This window comes from Gopherus flavomarginatus, chromosome 24, assembly GCF_025201925.1.
Source record: "Gopherus flavomarginatus isolate rGopFla2 chromosome 24, rGopFla2.mat.asm, whole genome shotgun sequence".
Classification (NCBI taxonomy): Eukaryota; Metazoa; Chordata; order Testudines; family Testudinidae; genus Gopherus; species Gopherus flavomarginatus.
In genome coordinates, this window is record NC_066640.1 from 11,272,882 (window position 1) to 11,288,895 (window position 16,014).

General features: G+C 50.3%; 3 protein-coding genes across 12 annotated transcripts in view; 1 reads left to right on the top strand and 2 right to left on the bottom strand.

Annotated features, from left to right (window-relative positions):
• The window catches only part of PLPPR3 (phospholipid phosphatase related 3), a 50,247-nt gene that overhangs the window by 30,296 nt on the left and 3,937 nt on the right, over window positions 1-16,014 (bottom strand). Inside the window, exon 2 of the mRNA XM_050933897.1 lies at window positions 3,867-3,963. The gene's annotated coding sequence lies outside the window, so the exon portion shown is untranslated. The remainder of the gene's footprint in view (window positions 1-3,866; window positions 3,964-16,014) is intronic.
• Window positions 1,214-6,537, top strand: LOC127040133 (mast cell protease 1A-like). The gene is made up of 5 exons (XM_050933945.1): window positions 1,214-1,801; window positions 2,485-2,641; window positions 3,066-3,201; window positions 4,802-5,068; window positions 6,196-6,537. Exons 1-5 carry the CDS (start codon window positions 1,651-1,653, stop codon window positions 6,343-6,345), a joined length of 861 nt encoding a protein of 286 aa, XP_050789902.1. The 5' UTR covers window positions 1,214-1,650; the 3' UTR covers window positions 6,346-6,537.
• MED16 (mediator complex subunit 16) overlaps window positions 8,391-16,014 on the bottom strand; it is a 28,210-nt gene continuing 20,586 nt past the window's right edge. For 6 of the 10 annotated variants that reach the window (XM_050933876.1, XM_050933877.1, XM_050933880.1 and 3 more), the window contains one exon: window positions 8,391-10,601. In XM_050933876.1, coding sequence (XP_050789833.1) covers window positions 10,542-10,601 — 60 coding nt within the window. In that variant the 3' untranslated portion in view covers window positions 8,391-10,541. Of the gene's footprint in view, window positions 13,835-16,014 lie in introns of all 10 variants that reach the window. The other 4 variants (XM_050933883.1, XM_050933884.1, XM_050933882.1 and 1 more) reach the window with 2 other exon arrangements.

Below are 16,014 nucleotides of genomic sequence, written 5' to 3' on the forward strand. Positions count from 1 at the left end.
AAGACACGGTTCCTGTCTCAATGGGCTTCCAGTCTGGAGCACTTTTCCTGTTGAGGACATCTACTGATCTCTCCCAGTCTATCTCCCAACCCTCTGAAGGTCTCATTCATCCCTAGTGGAGCTTCATTGATTTCCAGGCAGCTACACCAGGGATGAATTTGGCTTCAATGCTCATGGGGAGTCTCCTTGTCTGAAGGGAAGGCTGCATAGACAGACGGGAATCACCAAACTGGATCAGAACCGAGGTCCGCTATCCTATTTCTGACCAGTGGCCAGCACTGGCTGCTTCAGAGGAAGGTGTAAGATCTATACAGTAGAAAGTTATGAAGTCATCTTTTCTAGTTACCATCAGTTAGAGGTTGGTTTACCCCTTGAAGCAGCGGGGTTCATATCCCCATAGATCTTGAGCTAATCGGTATCCTGTGGCCATAAGTTCCACAGGTTCATTGTGCCCGTTCTAATGCCAGCTGCCATTCAAAGAAACGAGAACCTGGGGAACTGGGAGTCTGCGGCGGTTTTGCATGGGAGCAGGATGGGAATCCCAGTTGAGCCATGCTGGTTTGTAGTATCTACCAGGGAGTGGGAAACTTTCAAACTGATGGCAAAGTTCAACTAAGCAAAATAAAAACCCAGCCACAAACTGTGCCAGGTTCGTTGGGAAACAGTCGTGCCCAGTTGTGGATTCTCCCTGGGGGCTTTGATGCCTCTGGAGATGACAAGGTAAGGAACTAGCATGGATGCTGCATGGACTTAAAAAACTGCAGACGTCTCCCAAACTTTGCTTCCCCAGACCAAGGCAGATCCATGTCCAAATTACACACTGTGAGATGCGGGGGGCATCCAGGGGGTCTGATGGCTCTGAACTTGGAGCTGGACAGTTACATAAACAAACCACCATCTCACCAGCTGCCCCTCCCAGCTGCCTCCAGGGCAAAGCCTGATTGCCGTGCATTCCCGATGCAGCCCACTCAGTCGCAGCGGAGGTGCAGAACGCACCACAGGTGAGCAGCGATCAGGGCTCTGGAGTCAACAGAAGTCCGATGCTTGGGGGCTTCCGGCTCACCAGGGATCAAGGCTGCTTATTGGATGTTGCATGACACCCCCTCAACACAGGCTGTTGTGTACTTTGCCCTTTACACAACAGTGATGGCACAAAGAAACCACTGGCACAGTAGCCAAATAACCATATTATTAACAACATACAAGGCCTCGTTACACGCACACACACACACTGTTGCTCCACCTGGGTTCTAAAACCTAGAGCCCAGTGAGCACCACTCGAGGGCTCCCAAATTACTTAAAGGGAAACCACCCAATTCCGCTACACTGCACAGTCCAACAGATGTGCTGCTCTCCATCTCTGCTTCCCTTCCCGCCCAAACCTGCAGGAAGATGATCAGGCCCTAGCATCTGCCTTAGTTTTACTTGTACATAAGGAAGTGAGCTGAGACCCTGCAAACTCATTCCTGAGGGGAATGCACTTTGGGGGCTCTGTTTTCCCAAGTCCTTGAAGCTGGGACGAGCGCTCAGCACGATGGAGCATGGACTCTGCTGTTAGACTTGGCCTCACCCACCTTCTCTCGCGTCTCCTTTGAGCAGGTTCTACTCTCTGTGGCTCTGTGGTTTCCGTTTTGCAGAGAAAGCACCTTCATGCTGATCCAAGCAATTTGCTGCTCCTTTCAAAGGCATAAGAGCCAGGCTGTGTTTTTATTTCAGCCTAGTCACGCTTCGAGGACACAAGAGATGGAGAGATCCTGCATTGTCCTGCTGGGGCTGCTGCTGGCGTGTTCCTGCCATGCAGGTAAGTGAATCGCACACCTGGGCCCGCTCTTGTTTCTCTGGCAGGATCTGCATTAGCCATGGAGCCGTGTCATAGCAAACCCCACCTGCTCACTCCCTCACCTGGCATTGCACTTTGCACAGGCTTTGGCTACAGCTGCAGTCAGATCCAGCCACTCTTCTAACATGTGATACAGCTGAGAGGCAGTGGGCATATGCGGGGGAGCAGTATTCGACATCATGTCTTCTGGCCTTAGAGATCACAGGAGCCACATGCAGGGGTAGAGATGTGTAAACTCCCTGTGACACTGGGAGCACAATCTTCCACTCCCTCCAGGTTTTCCTGCATCCGACTCACCAGCTGTCGGGCGCATGTCTGTTTCCACCACTTACCCCACCAGTCTCCAGGCTTTGGTTTCTAGAGCCTGGTGAACGCTGGACTCCCCTTAGCCAGATCCTGCATGGACGCACGGCTGGCTGGAATGTCAGCCGCCCTCATGATCTTACACGCAGGTCAAATTTTGCCCTGGGTTGCACCACTTTGCTGGGGTTGAACCTGATCTTCTAGCTGCTTGGCTGTCCCAGCTGCTGTCCCGGAGAAGCGCAGGTATGCTCAGACCAGTGGACAGCGTGAATCCTGACGTCCGCTCTCTCTCTGCTCTGCCAGGCGACAGCAGATAAACTCCGTTTTCTCCCCTTCGGCAGGCAAGCAGGATGCTCTGATTCTCGGGGGACGCAGGGTGCAGAATCACTCCAGGCCCTACATGGCCATCCTGGAAAGCGATTATAAGGAAATCCTGTGTGATGGGTTCCTGATCCAGCCAGAGTGGGTGATGACCGCAGCCCACTGCAGGAGCTCCAGGTGGGTGCCTTGATCATTCAGCTGAAGGCTCCTGGGAAATAGGCTCCTGGGGAGCTGGAGGCATAAACCCACCCTGCACCGTGGGCTGCACATAAAGGAAGAACTAGCCCCAATGCGTCCCCTCTTCCTCCATACACTGCACAGCCAGGATTCGTAGCTTCTAGCAGGCCTCTCTCTCCCCATGCTCTTACACTGCACTAGTCAGTCACAGCTTCTCAAATGAGGAAACTAAGGCACAGGGAGGAAAAGTGACTTACTGAAGGGCTCACCCAGCCAGTCAGTAGCAGACAGGCTGAGAATCCTGGTCTCCTGTTTCTGAGCCCCGCTGCTTTAGCCACGGAACCACGCTGCCTGTCTCAAGGACAGTGCACAGGGTCTGGGTTGCCGGTGATGGCTCTGTTCACGGGAATGTTCCTTCTCACAGAAACATGCGAGTCCTGATTGTGCTGGGGGTCGAGCTGCTGAGCGAGAGGTCCAACCACATATGGGACATCGCAAAGTTTTACCAGCACCCTGATTACGATTCCACCACCTGGGAAAATGACATCATGCTGGTCCAAGTAAGTACCTCCTCCCAGTTCTCACCCAATTCCAGGGAGCCCAAGGTCATCATCACAGTTAAACACAAGGGCTGAAAGCTGGAGAGTGTAGGGATCACTCCAAATCCACATCACCAGCGTGTGTGTGTGAGAAAGAAAAAAAGAAAGAAAGAAAGAAAGAAAGAAAAGCCTGTGCTATAGTAATTGAGTTTTATTTGATAGTCAGGCTTCTCCTGCTGCTGGGATGTCCTAGTTCTTTGGCAATGGCTAATATTCCAGGGCTGACGAGTTTACGCTCCATGGACAGAGGAGCATGTAGCAAAAATGATGAATCGAGAGACCGGGGGGAGTCTCCCCTGGAATTGCCCAATGGGACAATTTGCCTGGCTACTTAACATCTCCAGGGCTTGACTCTCCACTGCCCTGCACCTGCTGCAGGCATCGGCACCTGTGCAAAGCACTACTGAATCGTAGCTCTTTGCACTGGTGTAAATGACCACAGGCGTTGCAAGCCAAGGGTGAAACCTGGACCACCATTTCTAGGTCATTTGACTGCCCTCCTCGGTTCAAAGGGGCTCGTGCAAATCATTCAATCGGTTCTTTGTAGATGTGCTATTTCTGACGCTGGGAATGAGGACAAGGGGGCTCAACATCTGCCCTGCTGTGTATGTCCCACTTGCATGTACCTTTTCAGTCTCAGGATGCTCTGGTGTCGCTGACAGCATGATCTTTGTCGGCTATCGCTTTGCAACGCTGCTTTATAACCTGCATTTGATGGGCTACCTGCAAAAGGGAGGCGATATAATGTCAAACTAAGAAACACACAGATACATAAAAAAAATAGATTTGCTGACAATCTAGGCTAGAAAAGCCTTTGGTTTCATGGTTCTTTCTGCCAGGAGGGACCAAGGTTTTAAAAACTGGGAGATTACATTTTAGATTGTATTACATCAGTGCCTTGGTATCTGAACTGAGAGCCCCTGTGCTCGGCTCTGCACAGACAGAGATTAAGAGACAGACCCTGCTGGAAGCCCTCACAGTCTAAACGGCAAAGGTGGGGAGAGGAAAAAGAGGCTGAAAATATTCTCAAAAGCACCGAAGTCCCTGTGAGCTGATGGATGTTCAGCACTTTTAAACACCAGTTCTCTTTTCTAGGTGCCTAAAATACAGGGATTGGAACTCCAAGTCTTTTTAAATCTTGGCTCTATTTTCCGACAGATAAAAATGTCTGACTTTTCCTCTAGAGGGCACCAGGCTCCATCAAAGGCAGCCACTGTGTATTTAAAGCAGAGGTGGGCGAAATGTGTATTTCCAACCAAAGGGCCAGAGTCTAGGATCTCTCCACCAAACCCAAAACGACAGGCTAAGATGCTTCCCAGACACCTTGTACCCCTTGAGCGTTGACTAGGGTGACCAGACCGCAAGTGTGAAAAATCGGGACAGGGGTGCGGGGTAACAGGCGCCTACATAAGACAAAGCCCCAAATCTCGGGACTGTCCCTATAAAATCAGACCATCTGATCACCCTAGCATTGACTGACAAACAAAAGGGCATTAGGTCCTGTGCTAAGCAACTGAGTGAAGAAGCATGTGCTGTGAATTCATTCTCCCACTGTCCGCAGCTGAACACCCCTGTTCCCTATGATAACACGGTTCAACCAGTGAAACTCCCGCAGCAGTACAGGGAGATCCCCTGCACAGCTGCCTGCAGCACCGCTGGCTGGGGACGCACCAGGAATGGTGATAAGGATGCATCAGGGACGCACAGCCAGGTTCTGCAGGAGGTGAACGTCACCCTGGTTCCTAGGAAGTCTTGCGCATCACTCCACACACGGAAAATCACCAGGAATATGATCTGTGCTGGGAACAAGGAGCACAACGCCTGCCAGGTACCTTCTTTTCTCTTGCTCACCGAGGAGAGGTCTGATGAGGAGCAGACAGGCTCCAAGGACACAGTTACCGGGGCCACAGTTACCCCAGAAACCCTGGGGGATTTCTTCCCAACAGGGCATCCTGGGTAACTGATTGGCCCCTTACTGTAGTGCAATCAGCAGTCCGTTTCCTGAGTGGTTTAGACCAGGCTGGGCTACAGGCAGACTGTAGGTGATCTGTCTGTGGAACTCATTGCCACAGGATAGCCTCAAGAGCGTAGTAGGTTTCATAAAAGGACTGTATGTTTCTGTGGATAATAGGAATATCCAGAGTGATGATAATATGGATTTAGGGACAGGGAGGAGGGATATAAATTCGCACGTTTCAGGCCATGATCCAACTGCTAACTATAAGTGGTGAGGAAGAAAGGCTCCCTGGGGGCCCATTATTTCGTAACAACCTACTCCTGGGGCTTTCGCAGCTTCTTAAACCTATAAACAGCCAGCACTGTAGGAGGACAGATCCTGGAGCTCTGGTCTGATCCAGTGTGGTAATTCCCACATTTGTCATTAAGATCCAAATTCGGCTGCCAGGCTCATTGGACTGCAGGCTTCCTTCAGCAAGCGTAAAATGCTGCTTGTCTGATTCGTCAGCCTCTCGCCCCCTGTTTGCCCTGGAGCAAGTGACTGCGCGAGAGGCAGGGCGAGACAACGGCAGGCCCACTGAGTTCAAGGGGTGATGTGGCGAGAGGTGGGGGGCCTAGAGGTCAGGGTGCTAGCTTGGAACATGGGACTGCTTCTTTGCTGGCTTCCTGTGTGCCCATGGTTAAGTCACTTAAGTCCAGATCAAAGGGATTTAGGCACCTGACTCCCAGAGGATTTAGGTGCCTAACTGCCTTTGAGGATCTGGGCCTTGCTCTCTCGGGGCCTCAGTTCCTCCTCCATAACCTGGGGACAATAGCACTGCCCCACCTCGCAGAGGGGCAGAAAGGGTAGAGGCAGAGAGTCAGTGAGGTGCTCAGATACTGTGATAATGGGGCCATAGAAGTACTTTAGGTAGTTGCCCTGAGACATGAGTCAGGTCAAGCTTCCATGGTTCCTGTGCTGTTAACATGTGACCTGGCTCTCATGTGTCACGTCTGCAGGGCGACTCGGGCGGGCCGCTGGTTTGCAATGGCGTGGCTGAAGGCGTGGTCTCCTTTGGCAGCAAGAAATGTGGCGAGACCCCGACAGTTTATACCCAGATCTCCAGATACCTGCCGTGGATCAACGAAGTCATCAAGTCGGGCAGTTAAAGGATCCCAGGGGGCTGCTCAACATCCATCCTTCCCATCCAGCAACATCTCCCTTCTGTAAATCCTACCCCAGCACCCCCACCAGGAATGGCTCCCTCACCCTGCTCCCCCAAGTGCTGCTAAGAACCCCACCCACACCTGACTCTATTAAAAACACAAGCTGAGCATGTGCTTGTTTTAACCGCTTCACTGCTGAGCCCAGCTGGGTCTGGTGGGCTCTGACGGTGCACAGGATAACGCTGCTGGGGACCCAGGCCTGTCCTAAAGGCAGTGAAAGGATTAAATGGGGAAGAGAGATTTTTACATCTAGATAATCCAGACTGGGAGAGTAATCCATTTGTTCTCTGTTTAATTCAGTGGTGACAGTGATCAGTGTGAGTTAGTGGCTGCACCACTGGGGATAAGAGCCTACTATAGCTAGCAGGGTTACTCCTTTAGCTCAAGCAGTGGACACTCTGCCTTTAGCACTGGAGAGCAGGAGTTCAGTCCCCAGCGACACCACCAGAGGATGATTGTGTGTCCATACCCCAATCTCAATCTCAGCCTGCCCACTGATGCTACCAGAACTGGCCGTTGGCTGACCCATGTTGCAATGGCTAGAAAGAGCTCCGAATTCTTCTCTCCTTTATTTGGCCCATGCAAACTCAGGATCTCATTTCCTTTGCCCATATTTTGTTCCACCCACCTGCTGTTTCTTGTCTTATATAGCTTGTAAGTTCTTTGGGGCAGGGACCAGCTCTCTTTGCTTGTACAGCACCGAGCACCAAGAAGCCCTGATTCATTTTGGAAGCTGCTAGGCCCTACCAGAAATACACATAATAAATAATATCCTGCTGCTATTTTGATACTATGAGGCCTTTTGCTTTTCAGTGTGAAAAATGCTTTTTGTCTGATCCTAATAAATCTGCTTCATACCTGGTGTTTGTGTGAAACCTGCTCAGCAGAAATTTGCCCCTCTCCTACCTTCCTTTCTCAGGGAGGATTTATTTGCAAATATTCCATTTACAGACTAGGAATGCCCCCTTTCCACCCCCTTCCAGTGGATGTGTGTGCTAACTGAACCCAGGGCACTGTACATACTGTTTGGGATCACAGCACCTAAGCTGTGTGTCATATGCCCTATAGTGTATGTGTAACACCAACAGACCCCAGTCGTCGGTAGGCAGGATCAAACCTGGGATCTCTGGAGCTTAGTGCATGAGCCTCTAAAGCATGAGCTAAAAGCCAACTTGCTGTTAGCTAAAGCTGTGCACAGACTCATTTGATCTCTCGCTCGACGTGGTCTCAGTACCACTAGCTGGGACAGAACCCCACATCCAGGAGGTGTGTGGGTTACATCTGCATATGATGGGGATTCTCCTTTAGCCCAGCCAAGAGGGGCCTGTATCTGTGCCTATGGGTGCAAGTTCTGGGCCGTGATGTTCTGAGGATAGTGAGTTTGTGAGGCTGAGATAGGAACCCAGAGGAAGCAGTTCTGTAGTTTTTCTTAAGAGTGCCCATGCACTGAGATCAAGAGAAAAGCTGGGGGAGAGGAAAAACACCTCGTTCTAGTCCCCACTGGCTTTGGCTTTTGAAGTCCCTCCTTGCTCATGGGAGAGGAATGTCAACCCACATCAGCCATCATGTGTCTGTCATGTATACATACGTGTGCACACAACACAGGCTCTGCAGCGTGGCCATCTCTAGTCAAGCTTGGGGGCAGCAGCAGGCAGTTCCTGTGCTGGAGCGCAGCAGTTGAAAGCTGCTCTCAGATGAAGGCAGAGCAGTTGGCGAGGGCCTCAGTCTCTGTTCAGGTAGGCAAGAGGAAGTGAATGCCAAAGCTTTAACACTTGGGGTGGGGATAGCTGCCACTGGGCGACCCATAGATCTGATGCCACCTTGTCTTAGACTGTGATCTCCTCTGAGCAGGCCCTAATGCAGTTCCCAAACTTTAACAACCCGTCAACCCCTTTCACTAAAATCTCAAGTCTCGCGAACCCCCTCCTAAAAATGAATGTTTCCAGGGATTTTCTCATTTACCCGAGTATAAATTATAAAAGCAGTGATCTTGGCAATATAACATTTGTTTTTATGACATGCTTATCACACACTATTTATTATTAATTATTTATCATTACAGTATTTTTATTACATTATGAAAACGGCACCACCCTTCCTAGATCTCACTTTGAATAAGCCTGTTCTAAGACAAGGCTCCTATGTTTCATCAAGGAGTATCAGATGTGAAACAGCAGGAAGGGATTTAAGGAGCCAATTCAAAGAGTTCCTCCTACACAAGCATTCAGGTCCTGAGCAGTCCAGGCAAACAAAGCACGTAACAACAAAGCTTAAACTTGTTCATCATCATAATTTTAAAAACTAGACTAGCTGCCTATTTCATTTCAAAAACAGCCAAAAATATCCACCTCCCTTTCCATTTCTTATAAGGAGTCTTGAAGTTGAAATCTCCTCACTGTGATAGATGCTTGCTTTGATCTGCTTAGCTCTTGGAAGTCCAGGGGCTCCGGGCTGCTGGCCCCGGGCTGCCCGGGGTCCCTAGGGACAGCTCTGTCCGCCACCAGGGAATTTTTTCCCAAGAACCCCCTGTAACATTTTGCAAACCCCCAGTGGGTCACAAACCCCAGTTTGGGAACCACTGCCTTAATGTACCATGTTCACTGGGGTCCCCTTCCATTTCACCCCAATTACAGATGCCTAGGGCCCTGGTACAACTGCCCCCTCTTCCCCCCTCAATCAGCCCAGCCCAGAGCTAAGCAGAGTTGAGTCAGGTCTATATTGGACTGGAAGTCCTCAAGGGATGAGCAGTGGCAAAGGTTGGTGTTCTTGTATCTGCCCCAGTGCTGTAGAGGGCGCTGTGCTGATGGAGGTGCAAAACTGAGCCCCTGATTCCACTTGTGTTCCTTAAAGATCCCATGGATTCATGAGGACAGGGGGGTTAATCCCAATGTCTGGGGCAAATTCAATTCAGGCCATTACAGCTGTAGAGGGGGAGCATCATTAATCTGCCCACCTAGATTACTTAATTCAGAATATTCAAAGTGGTAGGACGGGAGCTCAAAGCAATAAAGTGCCATTTTAGGATCCATCATGTAACCTCCTCCCATCTGCAGCTCAGGTCATATGTGGGCAAGTCAGTTTCAGGTGTCCGTGGTCCACATCCATCCCTGAATCTCATTAGAGGGGTTATAATTTGTCTTCCATCTTAATGCAAGAAATGTCTATGTCAGCTCAAAAGTGCATAGGCTGCGAGAGCTTCTTTTCTGTCAGCAGCTACTTTACAAGAAACCAGCTCAATCAATGAAAGATCTGCTTAGGAAATGCTGTCAAGGCATCACTCTGCTCAGATACTTAGATTGATCATCACCACGTATTTATCTGATGCAAAGCTACAGAGCTCAGAACAGAAGTTTGGAGTCAGCGTGCCTCACTCAGCACAGATCTCCCGCCTGGAAGGACCAGGTACATAATTCAGAGGCACTTAGCAAATTAAATCATCCATGCCCCAGGCCTCTGGATGCCAGCAAAAGAGATCAGGCTTACCCGCCATGCACTGGGATGCATAGTTCACATTTAAGGCCAAGATCCAGCTCTCTTTTCGATGGGCACGGACCAAGACCTCGCATCTCTGCTTTCCACTGGGCTCAGACCAGACAAGGAGTAGTTTAAAGATCAGAGGAAAAGGCTGCGTATATGCAGTAGAGCTCCTGCTGGTGACTAATCAGAAGTGAGTAAAGTATATTACCCAGAAAAGTCACCTTCAGTTAGGAGCGTCTGCAAGGAATTCTTATTAACGTGTATGACAGGAACACTCAGAGGCCTCAGCCCAGATCAGCATTCCATTGTCCGAGGTGCTGCACAGACACATAGGGAGAGACAGTTCCTGCCCCACAGAGTTTGCAGTCTCAAAAGATGTGTTGCTATCTTCATTTCACAGGCAGGGAACTGAAGCACAGCAAGATTAAGTGACTTGACAATAGTCATACAGAAACCAGTGGCAAAGCCAGAAATGGAACCCAGAACCTTCACCACCAGGCCAGCCTGAATGGTGGCCCTCCCACCAGCAGAGCACATTGAAAGATCCCCTTCCAGGGGCTAATAATCTGTCATAGTTTCTTCTCCGACATTTGTACGTGGGGCAGGCGATGGTGCAGCAATGAGAGTGAAACGTTTTGCGTCTTGGCACCTTGCAAGGCAGCTCAGCGATAAGATAGAAAGCTGAGACATTTGTTGTTTTCGTTCTTTTTTTTCAGCAGAATCTGCAAATTGCTGATAAGGGAAATAACCAGTATAGTCTCGCAGCTTAACTGGCCGTGGGAAGGAAGTGAGGGATAATCTCGGTATCGCAGCACTCCCGCCCTGAGTCTATTAACAACCATTTTGGAGCGGCAGATTCCTGGACAGAAAGACGACTTCTGATTAACTCAAAGATACTAAACCTCAGATAACTCCCCCCTGCCCCCATTTTAAATTGCTCATGATATCTTTCATCTAAAGGGGACAAATGCTTAGCACACAGAAGGCAAGGTGCGATAACTGATCATTGGTATTACAGGAGCACAGGCAGATCCCATTGTGCTAGGTACTGTACATATAGACAGTCCCTGTCCAGACGAGCTTACAATCCAAACAGAGAAGGGCTAGGTGGGGAAACAGAGGCACAGAGACCTGCCCAACATAAGGGCACACATCACCTGATTCTCTGGCCAACACCCTACACACTCAACCACTTTGTCTCCACTGAAGGGCGTCCATAACTGCCTATTACCTGGTTTCTCTAGCCTTCCTCTGAAGCAGCTAGCCATTGCCAGCGATGGCTACTGGCCCAGATGGATCACTGCTCTGACATAAGAATTGCTCTGTTGGCTATCACAGTGGCATCTACAAACCTCAACTGTGATCCGGGCGTGTTGTACCAAGCACTCCACAGAGACATAGTGAGAGGTGGTCCCTGCCCCAAAGAGCTGACAACCTAACTAGAGAGGCCGGACAAAAAGATTATTATCCCCATTTTACAGAGAAGAAACTGAGGCGCAGAGAGCTGAAATGACTTGCCCAGGGTGACACTGCTGGAAAGTGGACCCACATCTCTTGAATCCCACTCCACTGCCCCCGATGTCTTACTATGTGTATGGACAGCACCCGTGTAATGGGAGGCCACCTCAGCCAGGCATCTCTGGGCATTGTTGCAATACGAATTATTGATGCAGAGGAGTGACATTGGAGAGGGTGGTAGAGGGGTGGGGCAGAACGGAACAGAAAAGGAATGGAATTCCTACCCTATGGGGACACTCTTGACCACCATGGGTCTGAATCAAGATGATATCTGTGGACTTTCTTCTCTTGCCCAGAGTAGGAGAGAGAGAGAGAGAGAGAGAGTGGTCAAGAGGCCAGGTCACAAGCCAGGAGAACCCCTCAGTTGTATTTGCAGTTCCAGCACTAGGTGACCTTGGCCACATCCCTTTGCAAGCTATGGATGACAATCGCTGTATTAGAGCGCGATATTATCATCTTCCTGCCATTGATGGTTTGCACGAGAAACAGCTCTGATCCCAGGAACATCCTAGCTGCATCTCCGGCAAGAAATGCAAACTGAGAAACATCATCTGGCTCCTTACAAGACAATTTAGAGACGCTGAATGACTTTGGGAGGGTGAGAACAACAAACCCTGAGCAGATTAACTCAGATTTGCATAAGAGCCACAATAAGCGAGCAATTATAGCCTGACAGAAATGTGCAGGGGATCATCCTCCACCAGACGTTCAGTTATATCACCGCAACACCAATGGATTAAACCCTGGCTGCTGGTTCCTCATTGTGAGCTTGCAGGAGGCTGAGTTGGTGGAAAGACTCCGATTGACTTCAAAGGGATTTGAGTTAGGGCCCAGTCACCCCACTTTCTTGCCAATGCACACTCCACCCGACACCTCAGAGACAGCATGGCAATGCGGATTCTAAGCTGCAGCCCAAACACTGATAGCTGGAGCCCTGGGGCCCAGTCAGCCCTCTGAGCAGCCGATATTGAGACCCCAGTACAACAGAAGACACGATCTTTGACGTGTAGATTACATGGTGCATAAGCTATCCCTTCCCTTTTCACAGAAGGGGAAAACTGAGGCTCAGGCCAGCAAAGTGCCTTGCCCAGGGTCACGTAGTGGAGAGACCCAGAAATAGATCTTAGATGTCCTGGCTTACAGTCCATCCAACCGCTAGGCCAGCCTGCCTGAGGCCAAACCATTTCCACCATCGTTTGAGTCATCACCAGTTTCTAGTTAGAGTACAGTGGGGATGGAGCTGGTCTCTAGTGCCCCACTTCCAGCGAGTCCGCAGTAGCATTCACAGTCTCCAAAAGGAGCTGGTCTAGCTCTGGGGTGGGAGCAGGGTCACTGGAGTTTGCAGGGGGGGGGTCTCTCCTTAAGGGAGAAGAAGTGCCCAAATATTAAGCAGAGGCTCTTTAAATGCAATTGAGCAGGCTGGAACATGTCAGAAACGAGTCCCAAACAACTTCATAAAAGGAATCAAACCATGCCCTAAAAGAGTCGGCCAAAGCAACATGGGAAAGGCCCCGGAGTGTCCATGCCTGACCACTGGCTTTGAGGTGGGATCTCTCAGGCCAGGAGGATCGTCTCCAAAAGCGCGGGACTCTCTGTGAAAGCAATATTGACTAGCGACGGGTTCTGTCCACCTAGGCCATAAATAAGCCTCAGGAGGCTCCTGAATCCCCCTCCCTGCCCAAATTTCCAGATGCACAATTATGAGTAGCAGTGGGATAGCAGCACCTCTGGTTCAAGTCAGCTCACTAAAACTAGCTGTGTGGATACTGTGGCTCCAGCAGCCACCCAAGATCAGAACTAGTGGGGTCCAGTGGGCTTGGACTTGGGCTGCCATGGCCACACTGCTATTTTTAGCATGCTAGCTTCACTTAAGCAAGCGTGAGTCCGTCTACACGTGCTAGGAGGCTGCAGTGTAGACATACCCCAATGATTTGCCCCTGCACCCCCGCCCCTGACCTTCTGTCTTGAATAAGGCCATTTCCATGACGGCAATAGAGTTGCATCCACTTACACCCCACACTGAATGTGACCCACTAATCTTTGGGTCTCAGGAGATCATCTAGACCCAGCACCGTAGGTCACTGGCAAACAGAACATGACGTCTCAGAGAACGACAGGGGCGTGACTAAGAAGTGAGAAGCCTACATAACAAACTTCCCAGCCTAGATCCCCAGATGGTGTAAACTGGCGTTGCTCCACTGAAATCAATTAACCAGATTTCCAGCTGGTATCACTCTGCCCGAGCACCACTGAAATCAATGGGCTCGATTCCGAGCGGGTGTCTCTCGGCATTGCTCCATTGACGTATGTTTACAGTGATTGACACCACCTGAGGATGTTGGCCCCAGCAGCTCGTTGCCTGTCCGGAGATCTGCATCCAATCAAACGCGCTGCAGACAGCTGCTTCAAAGAGAAGTGAGAACAGCCAGCCTCGGTGCTGTCGAGATGAAGACATGACGGTAACTATGCTATTACTCCTGCCACCCCGTTTCACCTGGGGGAGGGCCGTGACAGAGACAAACGTTTCACAGTAACTGGTTTAACCTCTGTGCTTAGAGTGCTTACAACCTTTCCCACCAAGCCTAGTAAAAACTTTCCCCTTAGCTGGATGTCTGAGTGGTTATTGGGACCCCCCAGGGCTAGCGCCTACAAGGACTCGTGGCTGAAGCACCTACAGGGCTTGCGTCTGAGCTGCAGCACAGTATGTATGTTACTGGCACCCTAGGGGCCTGGGGTACAGAGTAACCCCAGTAATTACAAGGCTAATGGGTGAACAAAAGAATGAGCCATGGCCCTTTATAGGGGTGCTTAAAAAAAAGAGACTTTGGGGGAAATCATGACACCAGATGGATTGAAAGGAGGGAGCTCTATTATCATGCCTGCCACCCCCACCATCTCCTGGGACCCCAGGATCCACCGTGAGACTGTTGGGCCTTCACCACCCTGAGAGATGTGCTGACCGGACTGGGCCAGAGAGATGGAACCAACAACCTCACCACCTCCTCTGACTTTGGCTAAGTCCTGAACAGCACCTCTCATGTGAGATGGGGGCGCCTGCCAACACCCCACCTTTCTCCTCCTTTTCCGCTCTCCTTTTGCCTTCTGTTTAATAAGACTTGTCTCTTTTGCAGCACTGACCAGGGAGACGGCTAAAATCAACACCCTAAACAGTCCAGCACCGGTACGAGTTTGCCAGCTCTCGGGGTGACAGATCAGACCACGGGCTGTGCTCAAATTCCGCCAGCAGCGAGGTTACAACTGAGCATCAGCATTACCCAGAAGTCACATTTTCTTTTCTCTTCCCTGTTGTGGGTGTGTGTCTTAAAAGAAGCAGGATAGGACTTTAAACACAGCTCCAGCCATTCCCAACTAACTTTTTTTCCTCTTCTCCCAAACTGGAATAGTTAATACTATCTTAAAGACTGTCACATGGGGCAGGGTTTCCTTATTAAAGCTCTCTCCAGCTCCAGGGAAAGGGAATAAGCAATAGTGTTAAAACAAAAGCTTTACTTAATACTGTATATTTCCAACGTTTTACCTCTCTTCCCTTCTTTTTCAGTGCCTTCAATAAAAGATTATAAAGATGTTTTGACTGGTGCTTGTTTCCAAGGGAAGAGTTTTCCCTGGTGGGTACAAACAGGTGTGTCCCTTCTGCTGCGAGCAGGTGGGAGCAATTCTCCCAGGACACCTCCAGTACCCCTGAAAGTGTCACGCTCAGCAAGGGCAACATATCACAGCTGAGACACGCTCAGGGACCGAGCATGGGGTTGGGATCACATCCTCATTTTGAGTCCTGATAAGCCACATCGTTGCTTTAAAAGTCAGTTTGTTAGTGGAATCTACCACCCCAGCCGCCCTCTTCCTTGTTAAGTGGGTCGCTGCCTCATTTTTATTTCTGCTGGGAGCCAACTTTCATCCCTTCTCTCTGTAACTGGGCTGGATGGGCACTCTCAGCTCAGTGCTCTGACACAGCTGCCCCAAGAGTTTGGTTGATGGAGCAGCACACACTGTAATCATGTTAAAAATTTCTTTTTGTACCTGATGGAGAGCCCTGGGGACCTGAGTTTCATAGGCATGGGAACTAGGAGGCAAGGGGTGCAGCACTCCCAGGTTTTGTGTGGGGTCCTGGCCACTGACCCCATGCCCAGGATTCCACTGCTGCTAGCTCCACTCCCGAGGCTTTGCTCCCAGCCCCAGCTGTGTCCCCCCCCTCAGCCCCCTGTGTCTCCCCACCCTCCCGAAGCCACAGCCCGGTCCTGGCCCCAGCTCTGAGGAGAGCGGGAGGAGGTGCGGACAGGGGTAAGTGGGAATGTGAAGTAAAAAGTTTGGGGACCACTGGTTTTCAGCACTCCCCCTGTAAAAAGTATTCCTGCACCACTGCCACGCCTTACAGATCTCCATAGAGCAGTGGTATCACAATACAAACTTCCCCTCCCACTACCCCAACCAGTCTGCCACCTCACTCCTTGCTTGGGAGAAACCCTCTCTAGAGTGCAGAGGCCAGATCAGGCCTCATGACCCATTGATGCCTTGATCTCTCTACTGGGAATGCCAAGGCCCCTACTATAGATTGTTCAAACAAGCAGGGCCAGTTGTGATGGTGAGTGTATCCAGTCA